Source organism: Protomyctophum parallelum, assembly GCF_964188405.1.
Source record: "Protomyctophum parallelum genome assembly, chromosome: 16".
Taxonomy (NCBI): Eukaryota; Metazoa; Chordata; class Actinopteri; order Myctophiformes; family Myctophidae; genus Protomyctophum; species Protomyctophum parallelum.
The window spans coordinates 21,834,642-21,849,415 of NC_139711.1; the positions used below are offsets into that span (position 1 = coordinate 21,834,642).

The window sequence follows — 14,774 nt, forward strand, 5'->3', positions numbered from 1 at the left end:
TGTAATGCTTTATTGGGTCGCCCACTCACAGTTAACAGTCTTTGTATTGAGTTGTGCTTGAAATGTACTGCAATTCTGCAAACTGTTAATAAATATTTCAGACAGACAGACAGACAGACAGACAGCACATACCGTTGTAGACCTCTAGCATGGCGGAGCAGGACACTGTGCCAAAGGAGTTGCCGACCATACATTTGAACAGGCCTGAGTCCTCTGGGAAGGCCTCTGTGATCACCAGAGTGCACAGCTCCTCTGTGGGGTCGAAGGTCAACACAGAGAGACACAGTGCATCAGTACTCATTGTATCATCTACTCAGGCTTATGTGAACACGCAGTTCTGAAGTTACCTGATTCAGTAATTAGATATTTGATATTAATTTTAGCTGCGCCGCCCCCTTCCTATATACATACCAATTATAACTTCAAACACCATTTTAACTATGATAGATTCATCGAAAACACCTGACCCTTTTTTCTGGTGACTGATAGTGTCCTTCTAATAATGTGAGGGGCCGTGCTTTTTCATTTACCGTTTTTATTTATTTTTAATAATTATTTTGGAAAAGATCCTCCTCCAGGAGGAGGCCGGAAGTGACTTAAAACATAAAAAAGAATAATTAAAAATAAATAAAAACAGTAAATGAAAAAGCACGGCCCCCTCACGTATTGGAATCAGTCACCAGAAAAAAGGTCAGGTGTTTTACTGAATCAAGCAACTTAAAAACTGTCTGGCATGTTCACATCAGACTGAGTAGACAATAAAATGACCAAAAGTTTTTTGGAAAGTTAAATATCCCTTTAAGTAAAAGTATAATCATTACGATATACGAAATACTCCGGATTTCCGATTTTTACTTGAGTGAAAGTATAAAGGTATTGGCATCGATATGTACTTAAAGTACCAAAAGTAAAAGTAGCCTACTCATTATGCAGATTGCAGAATGTCCCATTTCAGGTTTTCAAAATCTTGAAGATGGCATCACAATCTACTAGTAGGCTAACGAAAAGTTTTAAAACAAATGTAGTGGAGTACAGTGGTTCCCCAACTTTTTCATGTCAAGGACCCCCAAATTGACAGTAATTTGTGACACTGCCACATAAAATGTGTGAAACAATGTATTTCCTGGCCTGGTATGAGTATTGAAGAAAATGAAACATACTGAGGAATATGTTGGTTAAACTAGGGTTGAATATTTAACACTGAAATGTAGTGTACAGAAAATACAATATCATGTGTTTTGTGTAGTTGAACCATGGTCATCAGTTTTCCGTTGACAAATGACAAGGTTTGATCACAAGGGGAGCTGTGGGGAAATGGGTGTGAGCAATATTTCCAGGAAGCTATAAAGGAACAGGAAGTGAGGCGCCGAGCCTGGGTTCCATTTTGGGCAGTAAGAAGAGGGTTTGGTGTGGTTATATTTCTTTGCCAAACAAACTCTTTTAAAGGCCAATACTATACGCCAATTCAGAAGTGAACGCAAAAAAATGCCTGTCTGACCGAAGAACTTTACCAAGGGAAGGAAAGAGAATTTGGTAGGGCAGCTTCTGAGGTGTTAAGTTCTGACAAACAATCTTGTATAACAAAGGACCCAGCAGATGACTCCGGACTTAAAGATCGGGTGAGCAGCATATATATATTTTTTTTTATTTTTGCCGGTAAGCAATGCATTGCCTTTTTGTTTTCTAACTTTTTTCGGACTACCTAATTGACTAGCCCTCCAAGCAGAACCCAAATGCTACTGAAGTTTCTGACATTTTGACGACACAGAGCATTGGGTCCTGTTGCACTACTACCATGCCACCTGTTTAAAACATTTACTCCATGTTTAGCGCCTCTCCGCGCTCTATGACGAAATGTTTCTGTGTGAGGCTTTCTGAATATGTAAAGTATAAGTACCCATACATGCCGCTGCGAATATCTCCTGTGGCGCGGAAGCCGTTAAGTATTTTTAATATATGTTTGCCCGATTTGGAAGCTTGGATTCTTCTCTTCCTTCCTTGTTTATTGACACCTCATTGTACCGCCTATCTGGCTAGCTAGTGGCGCTATAGCTATGACACAGCAGATCAGAGGCAGGGACGTAGCCTCACAAGCCAACCGCACACCGGGAGGCGGTACAATAAACGGTAAACAAACAAGAAGAAATAAAGCGACCAAATCGGTCAAACAAAGATTAAAAATACTTAACGGCTTCCGCGCCACAGGAGATATTCGCAGCGGGATGTATAGCTACTTAAAGTTACCAAATTCAGAATAACTCAAGGAAAATAATGCCGTCACTTGGCGCAGATCCTATTTTAGAGAGAATTTCTACATCCGCGTACTGGAATTTCCATACGAAAATATAGGTCTGACCAGGGACCCAACATAAAACTCATCAAAATTTCAGAAAAGCTTTATGTAGGGTCCCGAGAGGGGCTACTAATTGACTAAAAGAGGATCTACAACGTTTGGATTACTTTGGATACTCGGATTACTTTTTTCTATCTCTGGGACCCCCAATTTATATTGTAAAATCAATGTTAATGTAACTCTGAGAGTGTACAAATGGAACCAAATGGACCCGTTAGGGTCATTTAGCTGGGTACCCCCTGGATCTCACTCAAGGACCCCTGGGGGTCCCCAGACCCCACTTTGGGAACCACTGGTGTAGTAAAAGCACAATATTAGGATCCGGGATGTAGTGGAGTAGAAATAAAAGTATTGGAAATGGGAAATATCAAGTAAAGTAAAACACCTCAAAGTACAGTAGCCTACTTAAGTAGGCCTACTGTAGATGTTAGTTACTTTCCACAACTGCTCCCATATTGCATGAACTTCGATTGAACTTTGTGATGTTAACTTCAGGCTTGGGTTCAGTTGGTTCAAGTGTTATATATTTATGTTGGTAGTTAGTAATAGTCTATTAGTTTCTATTATACCAGAGACCTTATAAGGCGGTGGTTCCCAAAGTGGGGTCCGGACACCCCCAGGGGTCCTTGAGGGAGTTCAGGGGGTCCCCAGCTAAATGATAGTTTGGAACCAAATTTGGTTCCATTTGTACACACTCAGAGTTAAATTAACATTGATTTTACAATATAAATTGGGGGTCCCAGAGATAGAAATGCCATTAACTGGGCGGTCCGTAGACTAATGCATGTCAAACTGGGGGTCCTTGAAATTAAACGGGTTGAGAATCACTGCTAGAGCCATACAAAATCTGCTCTTATGGGGGTCCCTGGCATATTTTTTAAATGGGGGTCCGCGGGCTAATTAGTGTCAATTTGGGGGTCCTTCATTAAAAAGTTTGGGAACCACTGTTATAACTGACCAGAGACAAGGTCGTGGCTACTCGATACTGAGTTGGACATTTGAGGAAGATACATGAAAGAAGACCTTACAAGGGTAGAACATTTTTTTGACAAGAACCCAAAATATTGTAGTGTAATATCTAGTTATTTCTTTATTGTCAGTCAGTACTAAGGTAGTAAAACCTTTTAATCATAAACAAATACATTGATGCCCGCGAATAAAGGAGCATTATTGTCTTTATAGATAAGTCTTTACCTACTCACCTGGTACCGACGCAGAACTGGCCTCTGAGAGAGGGAGAGAGAGAGACAGAGAGAGAGAGAGAGAGAAATCAGTTCTTACATGATAATTGTCTCTGTCGGGTGGAAAAACCTCATGTTCAAAACTCACTTTTCCTGAAGGCATATCTAGGAGCTCAACATGCAGTGCTTTGAGCCTGCGGATGTGTGCTATGTGTACATGATTTCATGTGATGCTGGTATAATAAAGTATAGGGCATTCATTCATTCATCAAAAACACAAAGTTATAATAATGAAGATAAGAGTTGAGTTATCTCTCTCTCTCTCTCTCTCTCTCTCTCTCTCTCTCTCTCTCTCTCTCTCTCTCTCTCTCTCTCTCTCTCTCTCTCTCTCTCTCTCTCTCTCTCTCTCTCTCTCTCTCTCTCTCCCCCCTCTCTCTCTCTCTCTCACCACACTGAATACAAGAACACTCGCCCTGGGTCAAATCCAGCGACCTCGGAACCGGCGCCACCAGGTATTCCTAAACGTAAACTCAGTAAAACTATGCCTAAACCTAACCTTATACTGTACATACTGTAAACGTAACCTCAGCAAAACTATGCCTAAAAATAACCTTATACATAGGGCCTACTGTAAACGTAACCTCAGTAAAACTATACCTAAACCCAACCTTATTCCTAACCTTCCTTAACCTCAGTAAAGTGACTAGGCCTACAAGAATACAGTAATCGTTCGGGGGCGAGCAGTCTACAAATAAAATGTGGTGTGTTTTGGGCAAATGTCACGCATGCACGCGAACACACACATGAACACTCACTCTTGCGCAGTATCCTGAAGTCGTCAGAGTCCAGTATCTGCTCGTCCTCTCGGTACCACATGACCTGCAGGGGGGGCGTGCCCCTCAGTCGACACTCCATGACCACCAGCTGTCCGTTCACTGTGGACACGTCATGGAGACACTGCAAGACGCACGCACGCAGCACACACACAGCAGTGGGTTCTCAAACCATTTCATTTCAAGGAGCCCCAGTCTTGTATTGCATTAGGCCACAGACCCCTCATAACTGAGTGTACAAATGGAACCAAATGGACCTGTGAATCAGGTCCATTTTGTACACTCTCAGAGAATTACAGGTCCATTTGGTTCCACTTGTACACTCTCAGGGTTATATCTATAGGTCCATTTGGGGGGGGGGGGCGGTGTGTGTGTGTGTGTGTGTGTGTGTGTGGACGCAAACGCAGACAGACAGAGGTTACGTACCTTGACAAAGGTAGGGGCGACTCCATTCCCTGAGTATTGCTGGTTGTACTGTGGGCTTTGGGTCTGGGAAGGACACAACATTCAATTCTGTTCAAACTGAATAATGGGCAAAATCTTCAGGCTTGTAGATCTACAATCTACAATGTGGTCTGCGACGTGCTGTGAGCTTTTAGATCGGCATTATTCAGGCATGACGTCATTGCCCGCTAAAATACAAAACGGACTAAATCAACTGTAGATTTACTGATTTAGTAAACACAAATTTAACTTAAAACCACTTTGCTATTTGGGGATCATAGGTCATTGATATTATATGGTATTTAGTCGACTATAGAAAAAAGCAGAACATCTCAGATGACTAAAGATACGACTACATCAAATTATGCTGTCAGAATGAACACTGGTCTTTAGCTACCCTCCAGTGTTGATTTTGTCAACTAAAACTACTACTTTTTTTCACTGATGAAAACGAGAAAAAAAACTAAGCCATGATGACTAAATTTAAGACTACATATTGTCAATTTCGTCGACAAATTAAAAATAATTGTCTTAAATATCAGAGATGGACAATACACTGACACAAAGGTACACAAAGGAACACCTGCACAAATGTCACATCCGGTTTCAGCCTGGGGTAAAGAATAGAAAATGCTCTTCCCCATATTAGTTATAATAGTGTACGATCCTTTGGATCACTTTCAGAGCGATTTGTTGATCCATCAGAAGGATTTAGCCATTCATGGTTCACATGGCGCTGGTCTGTCATGGCGGAACTTCAACCTGACGTTAACGTCTACATACGTATGTACATGTTCAGATTTCAAATATAAAGTGCTCGCCCCAGAGCCACAGATGTTGCAATCCTCCTCCGGGTGGGTAGAAGTACCCGTATCTTCCCGTCCAATAAAAAGCGTTATAATCCGATCGGTGGCCATTTTATCACAGTTATAATGTATCCTCATGCACCATCCGATAGGGGCGCATAGTTGAAAGCACATGGCCAAAAACGGATTAAACTTTGCTTTTAATTAAACCATATAGAAGATACCGGTACTTATACCCGCCCTAGCAGAATTGTAACATCCATGGCCCTGGGGTGAGCCCTTTATATGTGTAATCTGGAGATTGTGCGTAAAACACTTTAGTCCAGGGCTACCATGAGCTCACGACACGTGAGTGAGTTTGTATATTTTTGGTTTATGCTGGTGACCTGGGGTTCAAGTGTTTTATAGTCATAGTTAGCCCTCCAAGCAGAACCCAATGCTACTGAAGTTTCTGACTTTTTGACGACACAGACCATGGGGTCCTGTTCCAGCAGTAGCCTACCATGCCACCTGGTATGCAGACATACATAAAACATAAACGTGTTTATGGCCTGTCTGCGCTCTTTGACGATTTTTTTTCGTGTGAGGGCTTCTGAATATGTGAAGTATAAGTACCCATACATGCCGCTGCGAATATCTCCTGTGGCGCGGAAGCTGTTAAGTATTTTTAATCTTTGTTTGACCGATTTGGTCGCTTTGATTCTTCTCTTCCTTCCTTGTTTATTGACACCTCATTGTACCGCCTATCTGGCTAGCTAGTGGCGCTATAGCTATGACAGAGCAGATCAGAGGCAGGGACGTAGCCGCACAAGCCAACCGCACACCGGGAGGCGGTACAATAAACGGTAAACAAACAAGAAGAAATAAAGCGACCAAATCGGTCAAACAAAGATTAAAAATACTTAACGGCTTCCGCGCCACAGGATATATTCGCAGCGGTATGTATAGGTACTTAAAGTTCACAAATTCAGAATAACTCAAACAAAAAAAGGCCGTCAAACGCCGCAGATACGATCTTAGAGAGAATATTTATGTCCGCGTTCCAGAATTCCCATACAAAAATATAGTTATGAACAAAGACCCTACATAAAACTCATCCAAATTTCAGAAAAGCTTTATGGAGGGTTTTCGAGAGGGGCTAAGTCATAGTCAGATCTGATTATCCTTATCTCTTTATACTTCATTGCATGCGTCAATGTTCTATAAACATCATTGATGGCTTTTTAAAATAGATAGTTTCAGTGATCATAGAAAAGTGTCTCTTACCATGTGAATATAGTGAATGGAAGATCGAGTGGCAAATCAAGTGGCAAAGTGAGTGACAAAGTGAATTTAAGCTTGTTTAAAGTAATTTAATGCAATCAAATAGGACTTTTCTATTTGGATGTATGGGCTGCAAGGCCAGAAAGTAGTTTTTTTGCCACTCAGTAGGCGTTCCTCATACAGAACTTCCGGGTATGATGATGATGTCACGTGCATACCCTCGATCTGTGCTTGTGATCTGGCAAGTCATGAGGCCTACTTTTAAATTAGTAGTATTTATATCTGCGTTTGAAAACCCAACGTGCCACTGTTTATTCCGGTTGGGAGAACTCTGAACTTTACCCCAGCTCCACCCCCCAGCTATATTGACGCCCCTGATGACACAACGCCGTGTGTATATGTATAGTGGGAAAGTGAACTATAATTGTATAAATTGTAAACAGTGCTCTACCCTCTGTGGGCTGATGCAGAGTGGCTGCACCAGGCTGGAGTGTCTCTGTGCGATGAAGGAGGAGGAAGAGGAGCAGGAGGAGGAGGAGGCAGCGGCTGAGGAGATCTCCCTGGACGAAGAGATGGTCAGCGACATGGTGCTGGTCTTCTTCTGAGTGTTCTGGAGGCTGAGGACATTTCACAATGTAGGCATTTAGCAGATGCACGCAAGAACAACCCAAGGTAATACATTCAAATTAATACGAAAATAATATAGTCATCAAGAATCATGAGCAAACCTAACATCCGTCTAACAGTACAGCAGGCGCGCACACACACACACACACACACACACACACACACACACACACACGCACGCACGCACGCGCGCACACACACACACACACGCATTTTATGATTTCAAGTTGTTCCTAAAATGCAGGTTCTTTTTTGGACTGCCTTCTTAATGTTGTTTAAACCAGTGGTTCTCAATGTATACTGGCGTACATACTTATTTTCATTTTTGTCAAAGATTGTATAGCTATATTAACTCATTTTAACCCTATAACCTCACAGAAACTATGCCTATAACCTCAAAAGCGTACCTGGACGAAACACCGGGAAAACAGAGAGATACTTACTGTGCCATGTTTCAGGCATTCCTGTGCCCAGCAGGGGAATGAAAGGTGGTGTGTCCCTAAAAAGAAAAAGACAGGAATAGACATTTTGGATTAGTACAGTTGATTTTGAACCTGTCCCCCACTCAAGCCAATTGTTTTGAGTGAGGTTTTGTATTTATTTTCTACTTACTATTAGACCCAATGGATACGATTATTAAAACGGTAACATTATCCAGGCATTAAAGTGAGTGTAAGCTCTTTATTCTGATAGTAATCATTGCTATAGTGTTTGTTCAGTAACAGGGGTCTCCTATCCTATCATCTCTGCAGCTCTTTCGTGTGAACTGAGGTGAAACTCTCTCTCTCTCTCTCTCTCTCTCTCTCTCTCTCTCTCTCTCTCTCTCTCTCTCTCTCTCTCTCTCTCTCTCCCCCTCTCTCTCATTAGCAGGCAACAGTGCAACACTACCTCTCTCTCTCTCTCTGTGTTTCTGGCACAACAGTGCCACTTTTGCCCCTACTGGTACTCTAAACATCGGGACATAGTCACATAGGGACATTGCTGTTCTTTTTGAGTGGTTGCACCACTCAAAAAGCAGAAAATACATGTTCAGGTCGGGATACAATCAGGAGAGTCAACACTACAGTGCTAACATTTATCAGCTTCAGTTTCATAGTCCAATTATGTCTGCTTGTTTTCTATTTGTTTGTTCACTTCCAATTTCACATGATAATAGTAGTGCAATCTTTTGTCCTTGCATATAGCAACATTTGTCGCAGTGGTAAAGTCCCTGCATGCCCGACCACGGTGGTTGTTGGGTTTGAGTCTTACGGGCTGCAGGGGCTGCACCTTTCAGCGGGGAGTGTTGGGTGGGAGGAGTAGGACGAAGGCTCTACGAGTCTACGTCCTCCCGTTGGGGCCTCACTGGCAGCCAGGTAAGTCAGTAGCCCTGAAACATGGCTGTCATTATCATGTACAGTCATGTTACAATTCTGCTCGGGCGGGTATAAGCACTCGTATCTTCTGTATAGTTCAATAGTAAATTGGTGGCCATTTTCGTAGTTATTTTGCCATATGCTTTCAACTATGCAACCCTATCATTTGCGAGGTGTATTGCACTCGGATACATTATACCCTTTTGAGAAACATTGTGAAATCCGTGGCCCAGGGGTGAGCACTTTATTTGAAATCTGAACGTTTATGTAGACGTCAATGTTGTAAATGGAGAGAGTGTGTGAAACAGGTTGAGGTTCCGCCACATCGTGACAGACGAGCATCATGTGAAACATGACTAGTGAGTCAGTACTAGTAGGTGACAAACACAGACATGTGTGTGGGGAGGAATATCAATAGGCATAATAACGACTAAATTGGGGGAGAAAAGAGCAAAGTGCAAAGTAAATAAGTGCTACTCTAAATGTAGGAGGGGAAAAAAATGAGAAAGCATCAACATTATGCCAAGTCAGTAGTTTTACTGCTGCTCAGCCAACCTGTCGCTGGACAACAGCAACAGGCTATTTATAAAAACAGGAGATCCCCCTCTGTTGTGCGTGCGTGCGTGCCATGTGCACGCACGCACGCACAACAGGGGGATCAACAGGGGGATCTCTGTGCGCACGCACGTACGCGGGTTAGATAGAGGCTGAATAAATGAAAGCTGACTGAATGAACGAACAAACGAATGAATGAATTACATCATGTTCATATCACTGTAAATCCCTGGAACACGTGACGTGTTTAAAACCTAAACACCAGTGTGTAATAATAAAATGCTAAATGTTTATTAATGGTCATAAAATACAGTAAAACACGAGTAGCCTACACTCAAACACCTCACGGGAACGTCTAGTGTTCGAATTCTAAACACCTAGATATGACTGACTTTGATTGTAAAAACTAAACACGTTTATGTGTTAAAGTTCTTAAAAAGTGTAACAAATAAGTGTTTATAACATAAACGCTGGGATTTAGTACAAAGTTACATGGTTTTGGGGGATATTTGTAGGGGCTTTCCTTTCCCCACTGCCATTTGTTCCCCCATGTTGCTGGGGAACAGCACCAGCAGAGGGCAGCACTCTGCAGTGTGCTGTGTATATATATATATTACAACATCACTTACAGCTGTGGTTCCCAAACCTTCTATTCTATTCTAATTTCTATCTCTGGGACCCCAATTCATATTGTAAAATCAATGTTAATTTAACTCTGAGTGTACAAATGGAACCAAATGGACCCGTTGGGGTCCATTTGGAGCAAACAAGTGAAGTTAAACCTGTAGCCACGTGTCAGACAAGACCACCCACATGCTTCCTGACAGATGAAGAGAAAAACACATTTTCCATATGATTGTTGTTGCCGTAGTAGCACAGTGATGTTGTAATCCGTGGTGTATGGAGTATATTTCCAATTTCCAATACTTACTTCAATAATTACTTCAACTCCACTACATCTCAGAGGCAAATCTTGTACTTTTACTCCACTACATGTATTTGAAAGCTTTAGTTACTAGTTATTTACTTATTTTGTAGATTTTGATTATTATTACAAAACATATTAACCACTTCAAGCCCTACATGATATTTCAGTAAGTAAAGTACAGAGTAGGCCTACTTATTCCACCACTGGTTATAATGCAGTATTTATTATAGTATGAGTACTGGTTATGAATACTGGTTGTAAATGAACAGTGAACAATGTATCGATAACTTTTCTCTGCAGACCATCAGGCACATTTGGTGTGTGGGACAGGTAGCCGATAGCCGTCAGGCAGTACAACACAAACCATACAGGGACAATCATTAATACATTTTTCTGCTCCTGAGTCCTGACTCATCAGACAAGGCTTCCAATATAATTTGCTGAATGAAGCAATATTATATCAAATCAACTAATCAAATGATTCCCGAGCGCGGCACGGCTGCGGCTCACCGCTCCAAGGGATGGGTCAAATGCGGAGAACAAATTTCACTGCGGTAACGTGTGTGACAAATCATACGACTTTGACTTACACGAGAGCTCATACTGTCATTATTGCTGCAGGAACGAGCTAATAGTAAGTATATAGGCAGTATATTTATCTTATCTCATTTGTAATGTTCTTCAATATATTGTTCCAAAGGTTGAGTTATCGTTAATCTATCGTTATCATAGCATTGGGTGGATTACCTCATCCAACAACGGCTACTTTTCAGGATTCAAATTCAAAAGTATAAAAAATAGCAGATATATAAGTTCAACAAGCTCAAAATGTGTTCCGTTTTGAGCTTGTAGACCTGTCATTTTGTATGACACTGTACACAGGTGCATGATGGGAAGCTGAGTTTTTAGTTTAGTGTAACACCAATGACTTTCAGCACAAGTGTCTGGCTGGCTGGCTGGGTGGCCTAAGTGTTGCTGTTGAGCTTCACACTGAGCACTGTAAGAGTACAGTATGAGTACATAATCATACAGTACAGTGCTCATGCAGTACGAGTATGAATCCAGTACAGTACGAGTACAGTACAGTCTGTCTGGGCCTACTGTAAGTGTTGCTGTTGAGCTTCACACTGAGTACAGTGTGAGCACATAATCTTACAGTACTGTACAGTACAGTACCAGTACATACTCATACAGTACAGTATGAGTACATTACCGGCGTACAGTACTGTACAGTACCAGTACATACTCATACAGTACAGTATGCGTACAGTATGGGTACATAATCGTATAGTACCAGTACATACTCATACAGTACAGTATGAGTACATAACCGTACAATACTGTACAGTACCAGTACACAGTGACGTAGAGTCTGTGGGGGCCAGGGGGCCTTGGCCCCCATGAGGAATTGGACCTAAATATATATATATATTATATATATATATATATATATATATATTCTCATCTTGCATTGACTTCGTATGTAATCGCGCCGCTCTAACCATCCAAGTATGGCACCTTAACTCTAGTCTGGCACCTTAACACTAGTCTGGCACCTTAACACTAGTCTGGCACCTTAACACTAGTCTGGCACCTTAACACTAGTCTGGGACCTTAACACTAGTCTGGCACCTTAACTCTAGTCTGGGACCTTAACTCTAGTCTGGCACCTTAACACTAGTCTGGCACCTTAACACTAGTCTGGCACCTTAACACTAGTCTGGCACCTTAACACTAGTCTGGCACCTTAACACTAGTCTGGCACCTTAACACTAGTCTGGGACCTTAACACTAGTCTGGCACCTTAACTCTAGTCTGGGACCTTAACTCTAGTCTGGCACCTTAACACTAGTCTGGCACCTTAACACTAGTCTGGGACCTTAACACTAGTCTGGCACCTTAACTCTAGTCTGGGACCTTAACTCTAGTCTGGGACCTTAACACTAGTCTGGCACCTTAACACTAGTCTGGGACCTTAACACTAGTCTGGCACCTTAACTCTAGTCTGGCACCTTAACACTAGTCTGGCACCTTAACACTAGTCTGGGACCTTAACTCTAGTCTGGGACCTTAACACTAGTCTGGGACCTTAACTCTAGTCTGGCACCTTAACACTAGTCTGGCACCTTAACACTAGTCTGGGACCTTAACTCTAGTCTGGCACCTTAACACTAGTCTGGCACCTTAACACTAGTCTGGCACCTTAACTCTAGTCTGGCACCTTAACACTAGTCTGGCACCTTAACACTAGTCTGGCACCTTAACTCTAGTCTGGCACCTTAACACTAGTCTGGCACCTTAACTCTAGTCTGGGACCTTAACACTAGTCTGGCACCTTAACACTAGTCTGGCACCTTAACACTAGTCTGGCACCTTAACACTAGTCTGGCACCTTAACACTAGTCTGGCACCTTAACTCTAGTCTGGCACCTTAACTCTAGTCTGGCACCTTAACACTAGTCTGGGACCTTAACTCTAGTCTGGCACCTTAACTCTAGTCTGGCACCTTAACACTAGTCTGGCACCTTAACACTAGTCTGGGACCTTAACACTAGTCTGGGACCTTAACACTAGTCTGGCTTGGCCAGCCTCATAGCGAGGATTCACTGAAGATTCTTCCCCGGATATGAGCAGAAGAATCTTCAGTGAATCCTCTCTATGAGGCTGTCCAAGCCAGACTACCTTCAGTGAATCCTCTCTATGAGGCTGTCCAAGCCAGACTACCTTCAGTGAATCCTCTCTATGAGGCTGGCCAAGCCAGGCTACCTTCAGTGAATCCTCTCTATGAGGCTGGCCAAGCCAGGCTACCTTAACACCTCTTTTTTCCTCGCTGTCCGGGGCGGGGGGTGGTGGGGGGTGGACCGCTTTGCCTGTCCTGCTGTAGCCTGCACATGCAGATCGCATGTGTACATGCAGACGCATTGAGAGCTTGTAGATCAGCTATTTTCAATAGATTTTCTACACATTTTGAACTTGTGAAATTGGACATTCTGCAATATGAATACTTTTACTTTTAGTACTTTAAGTACTAAAGGTACTTAAAGTACAGATACTTTTGTACTTTTACTCAAGTACATTTTCAATTCCGTACTTTTACTTGTAATGAAATAGTTCTAAATTGCAGTATTTGTGCTTTTACTTAAGTAAAACTTAAAAGTACTTTTTCCACCACTGAGTGTGAGTGACACGAGGAGACTTGGCTTCACAGAAACCAGAGAGCCAGCACTGAGCTCCAGGCTAAATTAAACCTCACCACCTACTGAGGAGAGCAGAGAGAGAGAGGCCTGTGGCATGACCTGAGATAAATCTCTCTCTCTCTCTCTCTCTCTCTCTCTCTCTCTCTCTCTCTCTCTCTCTCTCGAATAGGCCTATCTCACAGCCCTTCCCCGCCCCCTTTTCTGAGCTAGTGGTGTTGACGTGACGTCACTCCATAGACATTACATGTTAAAATACCTACATTCAGAAGCCATAAACAACGCTTTTTCTGAAGGTAAACTTTGTTAGCTGTCCCAATTCTGTATTTCTTACTTCCTTGGTGTCATACTGATTGGCTGCCACATGCTGTCATGTATTGGTTACTCGGGTCACATGAACAGGAAGCAGGTAACAGAAAACCCAATGTTATGTAACGTATAATGTTATGATTGAGACTGGATGGTTGAGTGGAGCGTTACATTACTAAATGAAGAAACCAGCGCTTCTTTCACCTGACAAATATCACTATGTGATCATTTCTTGTTTGTGTGTGTGTGTGTGTGTGTGTGTGTGTGTGTGTGTGTGTGTGTGTGTGTGTGTGTGTGTGTGTGTGTGTGTGTGTGTGGTGTGTGTGTGTGTGTGTGTGTGTGTGTGTGTGTGTGTGTGTGTGTGTGTGTGTGTGTGTGTGTGTGTGTGTGAGTGACTGTGTGTACAGTACAGAGAGAGAGCATACTGTACACGTGTGGGTTTGCATGCTTTCCTTGCTTCACTTTTATATCTATTGTTCTGAAAACAACAGCTTTGTCATATACAGCTTTGTCATATACAGTACATCTTCAAGAGTACCTCTTTGAAACATAACCAGTGTAGCCATAATTATATGGTGGCACCGTGGCAGCCATTGTTGGAGTGCATGGCAATTAATGCAGTGTTTCCCCAAACTCAGGGCAGCCTGTGACCCATTTTCGGGTCATTGGGCCACAGAACAGTTAAGGCGGAAGGAGCCGGAGCCGGCTGCATGGCTTGTGGGTCAGGGAAGGCTGACAAATGGTTTAATTAGAGTCTCCTATTTATAGTAGCATGCTATGCCGGTCCTGGGCTCAGGTCTAATTAAGTGAGTATACTGTGGTTCTCAAAGTGGGTTCCGGGGACCCCCAGGGGTCCTTGAGGGAGTTCCAGGGGGTCCCCAGCTAAATGATAGTTAGGAACCAGATGGACCCTTATCGGTCTGTAA

The 14,774-nt window shown here is 42.6% G+C and overlaps 1 protein-coding gene across 2 annotated transcripts in view; it reads right to left on the reverse strand.

The window, feature by feature from the left end:
• The window catches only part of myot (myotilin), a 62,176-nt gene that overhangs the window by 37,964 nt on the left and 9,438 nt on the right, over positions 1-14,774 (reverse strand). For both annotated transcript variants that reach the window (XM_083786009.1, XM_083786010.1), the window contains exons 2-7: positions 7,951-8,006; positions 7,332-7,497; positions 4,794-4,856; positions 4,350-4,491; positions 3,556-3,579; positions 133-252 (exon numbers count right to left, since the gene is read on the reverse strand). In XM_083786009.1, the coding sequence (XP_083642135.1) occupies positions 133-252; positions 3,556-3,579; positions 4,350-4,491; positions 4,794-4,856; positions 7,332-7,497; positions 7,951-7,958 (523 nt within the window). In that variant the 5' untranslated portion in view covers positions 7,959-8,006. The remainder of the gene's footprint in view (positions 1-132; positions 253-3,555; positions 3,580-4,349; positions 4,492-4,793; positions 4,857-7,331; positions 7,498-7,950; positions 8,007-14,774) is intronic.